We start from the raw sequence: 17,293 nt of genomic DNA, 5'->3' as shown, positions 1-17,293 counted from the left end.
AATACAAACATTTTGTTAAACAGTTGCACTTACAATTACAGCTTTATGGTATGCATTTTATTTGTATACAGTTTTTGCTTTGATCAGTGAATGGTGTGCATGGACATGTTTGTGTTATGCTGAGATCTCCTATAAATCTTGATAAGTTATGAAAGCTGCATCCATTCAGTTATCTTCCATAACTGAAGGTGAACCAGTAAATATCTAATCACTGCTCTAATAGGACATCAGGTCCCTAGCATTTTTTTTAATTTTTGGTTTTTGTATTTATATAGTCATTAAATAAACCCATCTCAAATGCCTTGTTGACTATTTCATGACCAAAGGGCAAACCCACCTAATGTTATCAGTCAGAGTGAAAACAGCGAAGGAATGCCTTTCAAAAGCCACAGATGAGAAGGTCATTTGAACGTAGGAGTGCTGAGGTAGGCAATCAACAGCACAGACACGAAGATGTAAACTGACATAATAAATTAATAAAATGTATGCCATATCAAGAAACATAAGTTTAAAAAATCATATTTAGCTGTGAAATTGAAACATTCAGTTCTAACTCTTGAGAGGTAGGGGGATGGAGGAAAGTGGTACTATATTAAGCTTAAATATAAACCTTTTACTTGAAAAATGACTATATATATTGTAAACTCATGCAAAAACTTTAGGTTATGATGAAATATCACAATGAATGTCAAACAAGTTTCAATTCAAACAAAATACACCTTAAAAGACTGGGAATCTTTCTACAAAAAAGGAATCAAATGTTAATAAAAATTCAGCTCCTATCAGGGAAGTGGTTAATTTCATTTCTTCCCTGAGATGTTCCTTTGTAACTCCTGGCAACCCTAACACTTGCACTGTTTGTATCAGTCATTAAGACATTAAAAATGTGACTTTTTTTCCTTTGCCCCCAGACTCCATTATGATACAGAGAGGAACAGTAATTTATCCATGTAAAATGGCTTTTTTTTTTTTTTTTTTTTTTTCTTTTTGGACTGGGTCATAACAAGTCTTCAGAAGGGTCCAGTAACACAGAACATTGACATATGCATTTTGAATACTCCAGCAAGTGTTGGACACCCAATGTTAATTAATTTTGAGCACTACTTTAGCTGAGCAGAGGCTTTCACTGACTGGTGAACCAGCTATGTAGTTCACCCTTGCTACCTGTAGTCACTGTTAAGCTCCTACAGCACATTTATTTAAATCAGCTGTTCTGAATGACACTGCCCTAACTTCCCTTCACCAGTGTCAAGTGAGACTTGTAAGCTCACCTTTCTCTGCAGCAGTTTCTTCATCTGTGTCTTTGTGGAAGAATCTTTATCCCCAGTTGACGCCTATGAGAGCATTACATGAGAGGCAGTCAAAGATGGCCTCTGGGGAGCTGGAATTGAGGTTGAAGGTCACACATTAAAAAAGTCATTTACTTCTGGTTTAGTTTTGCTCTTAGGCATTATTCACAGCTTTGCTCTGTCTTCAAACAACAGGAGCAGTGGCCCCACTAAAAGAAAAGAAATCTAAAGCTATTGAATGTGCTTAGAGTTAGTAAATATTAACTTGGGCTTTCTGCAGTCAATCCACAGTATGACAAGAGAGCCTCCTCTTTTCATTCCATCGCCTTATTGTTGCTGTACTTTTATTATTTCTTTCTTACTAGACGAGGTATTTCTAATGATACTTTTTGACAGCATTTGGTTTTATATGTCACTGAAGTAAAATTCTTCTTCCTTATTTTATTATTGTTGTCATGATTTGTTTTCTTATTGGTGCTAACTAAAATATAATGAATATTTACAATGAAATACAGAAAAATATTTGTTTCAGTACTTTGTAGTTCTGGGCTAGACATGAAAAGCTTCAGTATATATTTTAACATTTCTGGTGCTGACTGCAAAGACGTTTCAGAATAGATTTGCAAAAATCACATACTAAAGCTATGATTGATCTCACAGAAATGTCTTATCATATGCTTTTGTTTATAGAAATGGCAGTGTATTGACTTTATCATTTTCACATTAGAGGATTTTTTCACCATATATTTCAATGTATTATTTTAAGCTTTTTTAATTGTCAAGTAACTGGATTTCTGGAAGTAAGGCTTACTTGGGAAATAAGGAGGACAGGGTATAGTCATCATTGAAAAAAGTGTTTTTATAAGAAGGGTAAATGCATGTCTAAAGAAGAAGCACACAGTAGGTACTGATTTCAAAGGGACTTTTTCCTCTCATTCTAGAGTAAATTTAACCCAAATAATTTAAGCTGTCAAGATAGCAGAGTTAAAGTGAACATAACTTACACACTGTGACATTTTTGTTATTGTTTTTAATTTCCAATTAAACAGAATCACAAAATATGCTGAGTTGGAAGGGACCCACAACCCTTCCCTGTGCTGGGCTAAGGGTTGGACTCAATGATTCAGTTTCTTTCTTAATAAGGTGTGCATAAATGTGTGCAGATACGAATGAGGGAATAGCTCAAACATCTACAGATTAGTGTGTGCTAGTCATGGTCTCTACAGTCATTACCAGTATCACAGCTACTGGCCTGAAAGTTCCATGTTGTTTGCTGGTGAACACTTGGGAAGTGTCTGCACTGCAGCAGCACACTGAGTTGTCTTAGCTAAGGCCAAGCCAGCTGGAAGTGCAACACAGTTCAGAGACAAGGAGAGGTAACAGCTGGGATCAGGATGAATATAACTGAATCACTGAGTGCTGCCCTGTGTGGATATAACCAGGTGATTTTATTTGCCACTGTAGATGCTGCTAATGAATTCCCCTAAAATGCCTCCCTTTCGCATGGTTACATATGTGGTTAATTGTAAAGTCAAGCATATTTCACTGAGGACAGTTACAATATTTGTTTAGCAAACTTAAGTGGTCAAGTTCTTTCAGAGTCAGTGTTTAAATGTCTGTGAAATTTAGTGGAAAAAAAAAGCACATTTTATCAAATTAGTTCTGCCATATTGAAGGCTTCAGCTTTATAATATCTTAGTTTGTGCCTCTGCATTTGAGTTTCTCAGGTGAAATTGGACTTTAAAAGTAGAACGTCTTGTTTCTGGGATAAGGAACAACCAAACAAGTCATTTTTTTTTTCCTAGAGTTTTAAGGATTCTTTCTTCATATTTTGAAAAGTGGTCAGCCTTCACTTTGTCTAGAGGGTACTCAAAGCATTGCAGGCATCTTTATGTTGTGCTTGTCAGGAAAGGATATTTTCAAGAAAGAAAACTAAAATAGATTTAATAGCAAAGAGAGTTCTTCATGAATATCTTTCCCTTTTACTCCTTCAGTAAAGCAATTACAGCTTCTGCTATTATTTTCAGAAGTTTCAATACTATGGGGTAACCTGGTATTACAGTGTCTTTTGTCAAAGCACCAGAAAAAGCTTTGAAAAACATTAGACATAGTCTGAATTCCTTGTCATTGTCACTTGCGGTTTTAATATCACTGTAAAGTACTACGATTTTTTTTCTTCTAAATGGCTCATAGCATCAAACTTTTATTCTATTTCTTTCTTCAAGTAATCCTGTAGGGTCACATGTGTTTTTAGTGAACACAGACAATGAATCTGTGCTGTACACAGCAGTGATCAGGTCAGCTGCAGAAGGATTTTATGGGCTAGTTGTGTCCATTTTATAAATAGGTTTGCGGTTACCCAATAGTTAATATCTAGCATAAATATGGGCTGTTTCCAAAAAGGGAAGTCCTTTACTACCACCTGCCCTCTGTCCCAGACACCAGCTATTCATTCCAGCCACATTCTCAGTGCTGGCTCATGGGGTCATGCAGGGAGTCAGATCAAAGCAGTGGTGGGGATTATAACTAACAGTTCTCTTGGTTTAGGTTTCAGGTACTGATGGGGAATATTAGGATTTGTTCTTTGCATGTGTGTTTTGGGGTTTTTTCATGTACTATTAGATTATATTTCTATATAGATTCTTTACCATAAGATCTCCAATTCTTTAGCTCAGTACAGGAAGAAATTGAAGCTCTTTGACTTGGATAGATGTATTCACAAGAGGTGCATTTTCAGGTGCTTTCTATACTAGATTAGGAACGTCCTCTGCTTCCACAGAGAGAAAAATTGAATTCTGTAATTTAGAATGAAGTTGTTTGAAAAGATAAGCAATCGTAAAACTATTCTCATATATAAGCATCATAAACATAATGTCTAATGAAAATGAGTTTTTAAAGAGTGTTTTCCAAACATTTGTATACAAGCTTAGCTTGAAGAATTAGGGCCTGTTCACTTGCATAAAACCATGCTCTCAGGATTATGATAGCCTTTCCCTTTCCTTTCTGAGCATGTTTGAAGAAAGGGGGCATCCCTTTCACTGTGCAGTTTATGCTGTACTAAAATGTTTCACCAGAATCTATTCAGTGAATTCAGTAAAATATATAGCTTGTTTCTGGATGACCAAAACTGAAGTTTAAAGTCCAATATTTTGTCAAAACCAGAAACTAAGCTGCCTTTGTCACTGTTCTGTTAATTAAGTCATTACAATGTTGGTAAATGAAAGTTGTGGTTAACCAACTCTGATTGCTGGGTTCTAAATGCTTTTATTCTATTGTTCAGAATTAAAGAAACCATTCAGAAACTGCAGTTTCCTCAGTTCAATATCTATGAGCTATTTTGAAAATATTTTTGTAGTTTCCTTTATCTGCTATGATTTCCGTTCTTATCTTTGATCTGCGCTTCTCATAGTTTCTTGGCATTGTCTCCTGTTGATCAAGCTACACCCTTTCAGTGTGTACAACTGATTATTTTATGTTGCTCTTTTTAAAGATACCTCACACTAAAATTAACGTTTTTTTGTTATACTGGAAGCAAGGCCATGCCTCAGTGTGATTCTTTAGGGCAAAAAGCACAAGTATATTGTCCAATTTGACTTCTGTTCATAGCTAAATACCACATTCTACATAGCCCTGTAAAACACATAGATGGTCAGATACAGAGCTAGTTCTCTGGATACATGATTCTATAACTCCATTTCTGCCTGCATGATTTGTTGATGACTAATTCTGACACAAGTACAATAGATCTGAGCCAATAATATTTTTTTACATTGGTGATCTTTAGTAATAAAAATAGCCTCTTGCAAGGAGCCACATAAGATTGAAGAGACACATCACTTATTTAATGCTGGGCAGTAGATAATGTGAAATTCAGGATGTGAGATACTCATTTTCAATTACAGTTTGCAGTGCGTATCAGACCAAGTTACCCCAACCAGCACAGAGTGCAAATTTTGTTTTGCTGCACTGCCAGCAGTCACTGTACCATGGCAGTAGTAAAAAGGTGACATTTCGGAGAAAGAACAGTTGGCATATCTGCTGTTATGTGCTGCACGCATCTTGGGAAAGGCAGCAATAGTTTAGTTAGGGCTTATTCAGATGCTGGCCTATAGAAACAGCTATGGAAATGCACTGAAGTAGTGCATCTTCTGGTACTGTATTCACACAGTCCCAGAGTGGTATTATTCATTTTTTCAGCTCCAGTAGTGCCCTTCAGATTTGAAAACAGAAGGAAAGTTGTTGCAGTTTTACATGTTTTCATTTCTATCCAGCTGCCTTTCTGCAATTAGTGACAGTGGGGAACAGTCTAAAACCCAGCAATGACAAAACAAACCAGGGTGATGGTGGACAATAAATAATTTTCAATATACTGTAGAGGACAAAAATCGCTGATTCAGCTTGTATAGACGAAGCCTTTAAAGAGCTAAGAAAGCCATAGTCCCTCAGGTATGCATCTGGTGTCACTATTTTTTGGAATATTTCTTGACTTCAGGTCACCAGAATAAAACACAAACTTTTTGAGTACAGGCTACCTAAAAAAAACCAATTAAAATCCTTAGAAGATGTAGGAACTTATACATGAAGAAAGATTATATGAATACTTTTGAAAAGGCAAGACTTCATCTTACAAATATTTGAATTTCATACACATCAAGAAAAGATTGATACCATGGGGCTATAATGATGAGTGAAGGGATGAAATTTAAAAAAGAATACACGAGACTGAAATTAGGGAAATACTCCTTGCTGTTCTGGTCTTTCAGTTTGACTGAAGGAACAGTCACCTAGGACTTCCAAAACTAGAGGAGATAAACTTTGGAAAACTTAGTAGAGGACAAGTTACACCACTGAGATCTGAACAACTAAACAGTCCCTTCTCTATTCTTACTTGTATTATAATATTTCTATAAAGAAGCATCCTACTTAGATGCTAAAAGGGGAAGATTTCGCCTTTAACAAGCCAGTGTGATCTTTATAGAACCCATTAATAGGAAATAAACCCATTTATCAGGGGACATAATGCTAAATATGCTTTAAAGGAAAGTTTAAATGGCTGTCTGAGGACTGCTGTGTAACCAGAAAATCATCAAGAATGGAGCACATTTGAAGCCTAGGCCTGTGAGAGGAGCAGAACATACTTTTGTCAGTGCTTCAGAATATGATGTCTAGTCAAAACTCAAGAACCTTAAGCATCATTATACAATATCCTGGAACACGATACCATTTTCCAAACATTTGGTCACAGGCATCTCCATCAACAATTGGCTCCAGAAAGTAATACTTACAATGCCTGGGTTGAGGTGGTAGTTTTGTTGGTCATTATAACTTTTTTTTTTCTCCACGAAGAACAAGAAAATGAAAAAATATAATAAATGATAAAATTACAACTTTGTGCGTGAGCAAAACCAAGAGATTTCAGTGTCATACCAAGCAAGAGACAATACTTTATGTTATTGTCAAAGTTACTGCATTTATTCATCAAAATTATACTATTATTTTAATAAATGAATAAAACACAATATTTATTTGTTTGTTTGTTTGTTTGTTTGTTTGTTTGTTTATTTAAAGCAAATGGAGGTTTTGTTTAATTAAATTTTATTTTGGTTCGAAGAGATCTGCAAGATAAAAAAAATATCCTAAACATTTTAGAGAACAACTGTTGAAGTTAGTGTTTACACATCTTTCATGTTAGATTTTGGGAAAAATTCTCTGATGATGGATGGTATAAAGATAATTTCTCTTAACACTGTAGGCTGGTATTAGCAGTTTGTTTTTATAGTACCGAAGAATTTGTTTGAGCTCCAAAGCTCCAAATATGAAGCTTATTACAAAGCCATAATTTCAATTTTGATCTTCTTCAGAGAAGTGAGCTCTGTTAAGTACTAAAGACTGTAATTGCTGTAATATTTGAAACTTCAGAGATTTGCAAAGGTTCCTCCTCCCACAGGCTGTGGCTATATTTGTCAACCCAAGGAAGACTGTAGGGTGAAACCTGAGGAGTGCTGATCCCATGTATCTCCTGCTGACATCAGTAAGAGCTTAGCACCTATCAGCATCAAAGAGTTTTGTTACTGCAGCTGACTCTCAATAATGCAAAACAATTAAAAATAATAGCAAATGGAACAAAACCCAAATAATGCAACAGATTCTGGGAAAGTTTTTGAGGATACTCTAAAATTCAGAATGATCTTAGTTTTATAAGTCAGCCTTTCGTTGTGACAAGACTGTATCAATAAAACATGATACTGAATTAAATTCAAAATCAAAACGGAAGTAAACTGTATAATGGTGAGGGTTTAAAAAGACTGGCTGTGATCTATATAAAACTTAATGCAAAGTCAATTTGAAGTAACACTATGATAGGAATCAGCATTGTCTCTTATGTCAGTACTTTTACATTTAAGTGATGTATGCATCCATGGTGAACATTTAGGCTTTTACTTACTATCTACCACATATCTATTTGCTCTTTGACATGGAATGTTTTTTTTTACCTGTGTCTGTAGGACTATACACAATGGAGATGCTGAACCATAAGTGAAACTCCAGTAAAACACATAAAGACTAATAAATAGCATTATTTACACTATTGAGACTATAGGCCCACCTATGCTTTTCTAAGGATTCTAGGCTCGTGTCAAAACTAATTAATGTGAATTTGTCAAATCTTGGGGGTTTTGTGCCATACTGCTTCTTGTCCTTAGCAAGAGATTCATTACTGTGATCTGGTGTGTTTATTAGCTTTATCTGAGTGTTCTCTATTTACTTTGGGAGAAGCTGATTGAATATCACTCACCTCTTTTAGAGTTGGCAGCAAGGCTTGGCATATTTGCACTTGCTTGTGCCTGGAGTCAGTGTAGCTCAGACTTTGTTTTAGTCATATACTATGCTTTGATATCTTTTTAGATGCACCTATGCAGAAGTCCTAAATTTGTTTGTCCTCAGGAGAGTCAGAAGTCCAGAAGCCCTGCAGACAAGAAATAACAACAGAGACATTTTCTAGTTATGATAAAGACATAGCTAAGCCTGACTATAATTGGAATCAGAGTTGCAATACCACATTAAAATTAAAGTATGAAAATTAATCACAGGAAGTCCAGGAAAAAAGATCAGACCTCTAAACTATGATGGAGTAAGCCAGATTTTGCCACAGGGCATAAACATCAACCTGCACTTTCCTTTGAAAGCTAGTGCAGATACCAGGGCTAACAATAACTCAGCTTTTCAACTGTACAGTAGCCAATGTATAAAAATCAGCCAAGTTCTCTCTGAAGTGGACTGTGTCTCATCTTTACTGCCAGCTATACTTTCAGCCTTTAAAATGTTCAGAATGCATTGTTATGGAGAAAATCACTGAAGCATGAGCTGGCATATGAGCTTTTAAAGTTCTGTTCATTATTTTCCAGTCCTGGCTGCTGCTTTTCCTTCTCAGAAAGGCAACCTATCTTCTCTGTCACTATCTTGTAATAGTCAGCCTTCCATGCCCTCTTCTTCCTTATTTCCCTCGTTCCTCCCACTTTCTTTTCTGTCTGCTGAGACATCTTCGAAGACAGGACTATGTGTTCATGTAAAAATTGTGCCAAAAGTTGCAGAGAAGTACACTGGCTTGAAGATGTGCAGCTTCAAGTGTACTGCGATGTCCACCTAACTGGACATCCATATTTGCCAGCAGTATAGAATAGAATTCTATTTTGTTCCTGTACCTTACAAACATAAAAAGTTGATTTGGGAGATAATTAATTATGGGGGTTTGGGTTTTGTTTGGTTGGTTGGTTTGGTGGGTTCGTTTTTGGGGGTTTTTTTGTTTGTTTTGTGTGTGTGTGTGTGTTGGGGTTTTTTTAATTTAATCATATTGTGGAATTGCAATGACACCCAGATAATTTTCATAAGATTTCTGTCTTAGGCTGCACAATCCCTCCCAGAGGGACCAGTGATACAACAGGACTTGAGCTATAGCCCAATTTATAGTAAACATAGTTCTGAGAAAGTTCCTCTGTGCCTGCAAGAAATTACTCATAATGAATTAAAATATGCTATTCATTTGCATGCAGCTACTATGTGCCATCAGCTGTCTGGCACTACATGGCTGAGTAAAGCCTACCCGTGTAGATAAGTCATTGATAGCATCACTTTCCTGGGAAGAGTCAGACTTGTTCATGTAGCTATCTGTAGCCTGTGTGAAAATTATTCCTTTTTATACTATTTTGTGAAGCCAAGAATTTATGTAATTTGAATTATTATTTTTTTAGGTCTTGTTGTTAATTTGTAGTATATAAGCCATTTCCTCATAGTTTCAGCATATTGATGTAATATGCTGAAACCCAGTTATTGTGTCACTTGTATCTCTTTCCATGTCTGTAGCCAAGAGATATAACAAATATGTATGGCTCCTTACTCAATATATCAGTGCAAACATAAATTTAGCTCTGCTAAATTAGTAAGAATGACTAATCATTCATCTGGTTCATTGATCGAATACATTTTCTTTGTTGAAAGCCTCTTCTCACAATCATTACCTGTTTTAATAAGATATATAGTGACAATCCTGAAATTTCCTCAATCTAAGAGAACTTTGCACGTTTTAGGAAAACTTTTCAGGTCAGTGGGATTCCAGCGAGAGCCACAGTCTTTCCATGAGGGTAAGTAGAATTCATCCCAAAGTAATAATGGTATAAATATTTAAAAGTGTCTGTGACACTCTCAATTTCAAGATGGACATTATTTGAGATAATTTGCCAAAGGACTTCACCATCAAATCTGGAGGATGGAGAGGTGATTTGAAATCAATATATGCAATATACAGTGCAAGTTGTTGCATTATTTGTTGCACTGTTTGTGAAATAACATTTTTCAGCATTTTTTCAAATCAGGGAAAAGTCTTTATAGTCGTCTAAATTTCATTACCTCTGAGATGGATACTTACTAAAGGATGATGCTGAACTAGAAGCACTGGGATCATTTAAACTTAAATCTATGACTTACCAAAGAAAAATAAACACAGCAATCAACTGGATTGTGTAAATATACTGTTCTAATAACAATTTTTGTCTGCTCTGAATTGGGCCAAAACTTGAAGGCAACTTGAAGGAATTGGAGGAATGCAGTTCAGTTAGCCATATCAAAAAGATCCCAGGCGCATTGTAATTTAAAACAGCTCTCATGGTATTTGCCATAGTTTCACAGCAGTTGCACAGATAAGAGCTAGATAATTTTTGAATGTGTAGTTCACACAAAAGAGCAATTTCAAAGTCCTTTACCAAAAGTTGTGAGAACATTGTTCATATAAAGTAACTGGACATACACAAGAGAATTAAATATTCCAGGCTGTTCTGTTCTACAGATGACATGAGCCAAGGTCTCCTTTCCCTGATCTTGATGGGCTGCTCAGGTAAATGATAAAGATCTAATGAATTAAAGACTAATAGCTAACAGATGTACAGGCGCTATCCACTCAATTAATGCCGCTGTACATTATGTGGAACTAATGCAAATTACTGTGTGCAGAATGTTTACAGATTGAAACTGGGCTTAGCAACTCAGTGAGAAACCTCAGTGGAAGTTTTTCCGGTATATTAGGGAAAGTGCTGTGAAGAAAGTAGTAGGGTACAATCACTGTGGCGTTTATTCATGACCTTTAGGTTCTAATTAGGTCTTCTTACTTAAGAAATTTTTAATCAGTATGAGTCAGTTAAGGCTGCATTTTATCACTGCTTTTAAACAGGTAAGATAATACTGAATTTTTCTACAGTTAAAAAACTATAAACCCAGAAAATTAGTATTGCTGATGAAATGATCTTCTGTCTCAAAAGACTTATTTAATTAAGTATATCTAAAAATAGACATATGAACTCTGGCATTTTAAAAACTCATACGCTAGTGCCAAATGTCAGGTTTTTCAGGCTGCTAAATTTTTTTTTCATTCACTCCTCAAAAAAAATGATTTGTCAAAATATCACAACATATTTCTTCTGATAATCAAAGGAGTTCAGGCCCAAACAAACATTTAAAGGGAACTCAATGATAAGTTGCAACTGAAATTAGTCTTAATATACTCGATAGTTTAGTCATCGACCAGTAATCTCTTTCATATAAATATGCATGCTAGATTAGAAATCTTCTCAATTTATTTTTTTTCATAGTAGGTTGAATAGGTTGAACACATTAATCGTTGAGTTTGACCAGTGTTTAACAATTGCCTGTATCCAGCTCAAACACTTAAGCTGATTCTTAAGATGAAGAAATGAGAAATATTGGTAGTTAAAAGAGGAACAGTGAGCAAAAGAAGTGCACTTCACCTCACGCTCAGAAGTTAGACGTGATATGTACAAGACAGTCAGAAGTGATAGAATCAGTAGCAGAAATCAGTACAAATTTGATGTAAGTTTGTATTTATACCACACACATGGTATCACAGGAACAAGTATCATGATATTTAGACACTGTGTTTAAGCACTCCCATTTATAATGCCTTTGGTAAAAATGCTTTTCACATGCAATAATCAAAGCCAGCAAGGTAAGCAGGTTATTATTCTTTCTGACTAAAAATATATACCTACTGAAAGACTCTTTGCTTACCTACTCTTTAAGGGAGTCAAAGTCCATTTTTACGTGCTTTTAAGTGTGAAAATAATTTATTTCATCCTCAGCATAAAGAGAGATACATCTGTTTAGTAGTATTAATGAGCAACTTGTAGGGAATAAAAAAAAAAAGATTTACTCCATTTTGTATATCAGTTATGAAATTAAGTTTGATCATTAAAATTACCACCCAGTCATTTGTGTTAAATACAGTATTTTAATAATTACTATTTTGGGTCTTGAAACAGCTAGTTTTTTGGAGACTTCCACTCTGAATTCAGGATTTAACAGTAGTATTGGGCTACTATGAACTGAAATAAAAGCAAAAAAAACCCTACAGTAATAATCTGCTACAATATCAAACCTGCTGCAGTGTTTATAATTCCATTTGATCTCTGGTAAGAAGTGTGTTAAATTTTTATATAACATAGCCAGGAACTCCTGAAGCCTTTGCCAGAATTGTAGAGGGGAACATCCACTTGAGGTTTGGGCTGCCTGCAATCAAGTAATTAGCTTAACTGCATAGCAGATATTCTGGGATGAGGTTATTTATGACCTAATTGATAGCCTGCACTGGTTAACCATAGGAAAGAGAAAGAGATAATCTAATGGAAGAAAAAGCTACCCTTAACATGGAACTATCAGAGCAATGAAATTACTTGGTTTGCATATTTTCAATCTTCTTGAATGTATGGTTCCTTTGCTGGGAGAAGTTTAACCACTGTGTGCTGAGAAAATATTATTTTTTTAAAAACAATTATTTTGTGTCAGCATCCAAGATTCTCTTGTAGTACATTGTTTAACAATGTTTAACTACATTCTGCTTTTAAACATTATAAACAGCCTTTCACACCTGATCTAACAGTTGTCCTGATTCAAATTCTTTTTCGTCCTCAAATGTCTGTCAGTATGTTTAATATAAGAGATATCAAAATGTTTGTAGTTAGGGTCAGTTCAGGATCCTAAACGAGTTCTAACTTTGCTCTTCCAAAGCTTCTTGTGTTCTGGTTTCTTGTCTGTAAAATAAAAGTAGTGACAAATTATTTCCTGTCAGTGCAGTTCTGGAAATAAGCAAAACAAGGTCTATGAGCATTCAAAATAAAAGGATCTTTGGATTAGCTGGGTAAATCTACTATTCATCTATAATATTTATTTGCATTTATAATAATTTATAATAAGTATTCTTTAAGCACTTTGAGAGTCAAATTAAAACATTACTATTATCAATAGGTGTCATTCACAGTTTTCAAACAAAGAAACAACAAAGCTCGTTTTTATGTAACTATTTTCACTTAGATATAATATACATCCTTGTATACTTGACACCTGTTGTCTTCCAGTTTCCTTGACTGTAAAGGTCAGCAGCAGCATAAACTGAACCATAAGTACTGAGATTTAAAGCTGGGTAAGTAGAATTGTTGACAGTTAAAAGAGCTTAAAATAGCCTACTATCACTTCTGGTAGCTGTGTAACAAACATACAGAGTATTTCCTCTGCTCTACTTCTCAGCTGAACCCAAGCTGAACCCCTTTTTTGATACAATCAGTTGATCAAAGATGAACAGCTAAAATGAAAGCAGTTTTTCAAAGGAGGACATGATAGCTATGTCAGAAATCAGCACTTGAGCTTCAGTTAGCTATAATGAAATAACAGTCAGACCGATCTCAAAACTGCTAGATTTATAAAACAATAAAAATGACTTCTCTGGGTGTTTCTCTTGGTGTCCATTTACTAAAGAGATTAATGTTTACCTGTATTAGGAAAGAAATTGCTTTCCTGTCAGTTCCATGTTCCCTTTCATAGTCTTTCCCTCTGTCCTAGAGAGAGTATGGAGCTGAAGGATTGGATTTTGTTTATTCAAACCCATGACTTTCACATATTTGAGCAATTGTTTGTGCATTGTAGGACTCTCCCAGAACCTGTATGTAGTTACAGAGCCATTTACACAGCTTTTTGAGTAGTGACTGCACATAGTGGAATAAGCACATCCGTCTTTTATGGGAAGATTCGTGTTCAGTTTTCTCTGGGTTTGAGGTCTTCTGTGCTGCTCCATACTCAATTTCTCCAGCATTTCTCCAGTCTGTTCATTAATGGTTAGTGAGATAGATATAGCTGTAGAAGGATATAGATGATGGCAGGACAGAGGGGAATAATATAAATTACATTAATTTAATTTTCAATGATCACAGAACCTTCTGAAGAAACCCGTTATCTGCTCTGTGACTGCAGGTTCTCATGAGCTCTGCCTCAGCTTTAGTAGAAGTGAGAGAATTCCCGTTCCTGTTTCTCAGGTGGATGTAATGGCAACATCACTTAGAAGTCTTCTGACTCATATGAGTTCATATGAATGAAACCAGGAAGGATGAAGATGGGTTTACCTACAAATCTCTTTCATTTTAAAGCATTTTAGCTGCTGCTCCTTGCCAAAACACCTTACTGCACTGAAACTGAATTATCTTTTTAGTCAAAAATATTTGGCCAAGATTTTGACAGATTTTTGAAGAGGGTGACTCACATCAGTACTTTCTACAGTTAGTTTAGCAGCTATAGGGAAGCTGAACAGCTAGAATTGGTACTGGGATTGATATGGCATTTTTTCCAGCTCATACTGCAGAGAATTTTGAGCACTCCTTCTCTGTCACTTCTGAGTTTGTTCTTCCTAGTAAAAAACACTCACACATTCCCTTTGATACAAAAGCTGATTGTAAGGAGCAATCAATAAAACATGTTCAAAGCTGATTGATAGGGTGAGCACGTGGAAATGAGAGTAGGTTGATAAACTGTGAAGGGGGTAAGTAGAAGAGGGAGTGGTAGTTATGGAACCAGAACTCTGAGTCCGATACAGTGGAAAATGGTAAGCCAGAAAGGTGTCCAAAAAGGGTTTGATTATTTACATCAGAGCTCCAGGCTAGGAAGATAACAACCAGCTGTGTTTTGAGTTGGAGATGGAAACATTTCTGTCAAGGAGACTAGAACTGAAAGGATTGTTGTCAAGGTGGCAGATTATAATGGGGTTTATATGTTGCTATTGTGCTAGTTAATAAGACAAAAATCACACCATGTTAAGAAGCTTGGGGGCAGTGAGATTTGTTTTGCTTTCTCTTTTTGAAAAATTTTATTTTCTACAATCTAAACCACTCTCTTCTTTATTGACCTTAAAGGTTTTCACTCTGAATTATTTTCTTCCTTGTGGTTGCTTTTATTATGTAACAGAATATTCAGTCAATGTAGTGAATCTATTTTCTTATGTGTTTAGAAACACTGGGTGTTATTTATTTTCCAAACTACATAATAGCTTATGAGAACAAGGACCTACTACTGTGATTGCTGCTTTTCCTGCTCCATTAACCCACAAAAAGCTCAAATTCTAACAAAATCTAAATCCATTTCAAAACCAATGAATATCTAATATTAATTCATTTTTGTAACACTTAAATAAGATATGAAATATAATCTTTGGTTCAGTATATGCATGATTCTTCAGAAGAAGACTGCAAAACCTTTCTGGGAAATTATTGGGAGGGATTGTTTGTGAAGCTTTGTGATTAAGTATCCCTAATCAGTTCCATTGATCTTCATCTGTAGGTGAACATGTATGTTCATAAAATAATATGACTGGGTTATTTTTTACTGTTCAAATCATTCGTGTTTTATATCACTCTACTCTTCTGTCAAATATTGTTTGCGTTATTTTTTTTATTTTGGTTCAACATTCACACATTTAACTTATGAATGATATTTTTGAAGAAGACTCGTTCTTCTCTTGACTGTACTTCAGACAAATATGAACTCCTAGGCTAATGATAACATGTATGCTGAAATTGTTATTTGTTCAGTGAATATACTGTATGGACTTCTTGTTGCAGATATTTTGAGTAAATCCTAGCTCAACCAATTTTCTGTTCTTTCATGTGTGTAGTTCCAATGTGAAGTTCATGAGACATTGTAGATTTCTTGTGTGGAAATTGCAAAAAAGAACTTTTACACTAATATTTTTATTATCATTATTATCTGTGGACAATACAACGTGCACGTATTATTAATAACTATCCTTTGCTCTCTGGGAAATATGATAAAAGTTTGAGAGGCATCATCTTCTAAAGTTGCATGTAAAGTGGCCTATATTAATGAACTCCAAGCATCGTTTTGATTGGTTTTTTGTTGGGTTTTCTTTTGTCAAATGCAAATCAAAATGGAAAGGGAAATAATGCTAGAATAACTTCTTTCTGGTATTATATGCACACTCTCCTTTAAGGTAAATTCACTCCTTCTGAATTTACATAAGGGATACAGGATTCAGGATGCTTCTTCCTTAAAATTAATAAGATTCACTTTGTCCAAATAAACACTGATTTTTTTTTTCTCTCTCTCAAGAGGGAAGCAAAGCCAGTTGGTTAGTATAAGACAAGTTAGACTTACAAATACCAGTCATATGATGCTTTCTTTGCTTTCCCATAAGAAATTACTACCACAGGGAATAAATGACTGACACATCACCCCCTGCCATCATAACAACTGTCACGCAACACCATTATTTTTCAAACATTAGTGGCATCCCTCCAACTGGCCATAAGGTTGCAGACACATTTTTTAATCATTACTTTGCCCATTGCAGGAAGCTAAAATCACGTCATTTAATGTGTGCTCATGATAAATTTTACATTCTTTCAAAATAAAATGGAAGCTAGTGAAGTACAGCACTATTGCGGTGAATTAGACAGCAGTAGAACAAGGCAGGAGAATACCCACTTATTGACATTACCAAATCTAAAATGCATTAACTTTTAAACCAAGGCTTATTCAATTATTAAAAAGGGACCAAGGGAGCATACTGTTGGCTTTATGAGGAAGAAGATTATAACAGCTTATTAGTTATTAATTAATTGACAATCTCACCGCTTAATGTCTTTACATTTAATAAATACTTCTGTACCCAGTGTCTTACTTCTATCCATTTTATTTTTCATCAACATGTAAAATATGACATTTTGGTTTTTCTGTCCACATATATGACAAGGATTAAATGGTCATGTTTCAGCAATTTGTATTAAGATATTTACAATATCAATTAACATATTTACAACATAAATTATTTTTGGAATTGCTAAATTATTCTTTTCTATATGCAGTTAGCCATAAGAGTAAAATACATCTCTGTTTTTTTACTATAGATTAAATTTAGGTGTTAATCCTGTCTTAAGCAAACCACAGGTTTCCTGAATAGAAACTTGCAGGGAAGGACTGGGGGAAATGGCCCCCACAAGGAAAACAAGAGGCTGTGACGAAAATGCCCAGAATAGAATGAGTTTGACAAGAATGATTCACAGGCAAACCTGTTTATTCTTCCATAAATTATTTCTTTACTGCGATTTTTACTCACAGCAATTTGAAGTATATATTTTTTGCTGCTGTTTTATACCCCATCC

General features: G+C 35.1%; 1 protein-coding gene across 4 annotated transcripts in view; it reads left to right on the top strand.

Moving 5' to 3' along the window:
* The window catches only part of PACRG (PARK2 coregulated), a 227,030-nt gene that overhangs the window by 181,449 nt on the left and 28,288 nt on the right, over nt 1–17,293 (top strand). The window contains exon 3 of one of the 4 annotated variants that reach the window (XM_017813703.1): nt 9,875–9,928. The exons of the other annotated variants lie outside the window; for them this stretch is intronic. Within the exon in view, the coding sequence (XP_017669192.1) occupies nt 9,875–9,928 (54 nt within the window). The remainder of the gene's footprint in view (nt 1–9,874; nt 9,929–17,293) is intronic. 4 annotated transcript variants of the gene reach the window in all.

The sequence above is a fragment of the Lepidothrix coronata genome, unplaced genomic scaffold (assembly GCF_001604755.1).
Source record: "Lepidothrix coronata isolate B3197 unplaced genomic scaffold, Lepidothrix_coronata-1.0 Scaffold42, whole genome shotgun sequence".
Lineage (NCBI taxonomy): Eukaryota > Metazoa > Chordata > Aves > Passeriformes > Pipridae > Lepidothrix > Lepidothrix coronata.
This window is presented reverse-complemented; position numbering and strand designations above follow the sequence as displayed.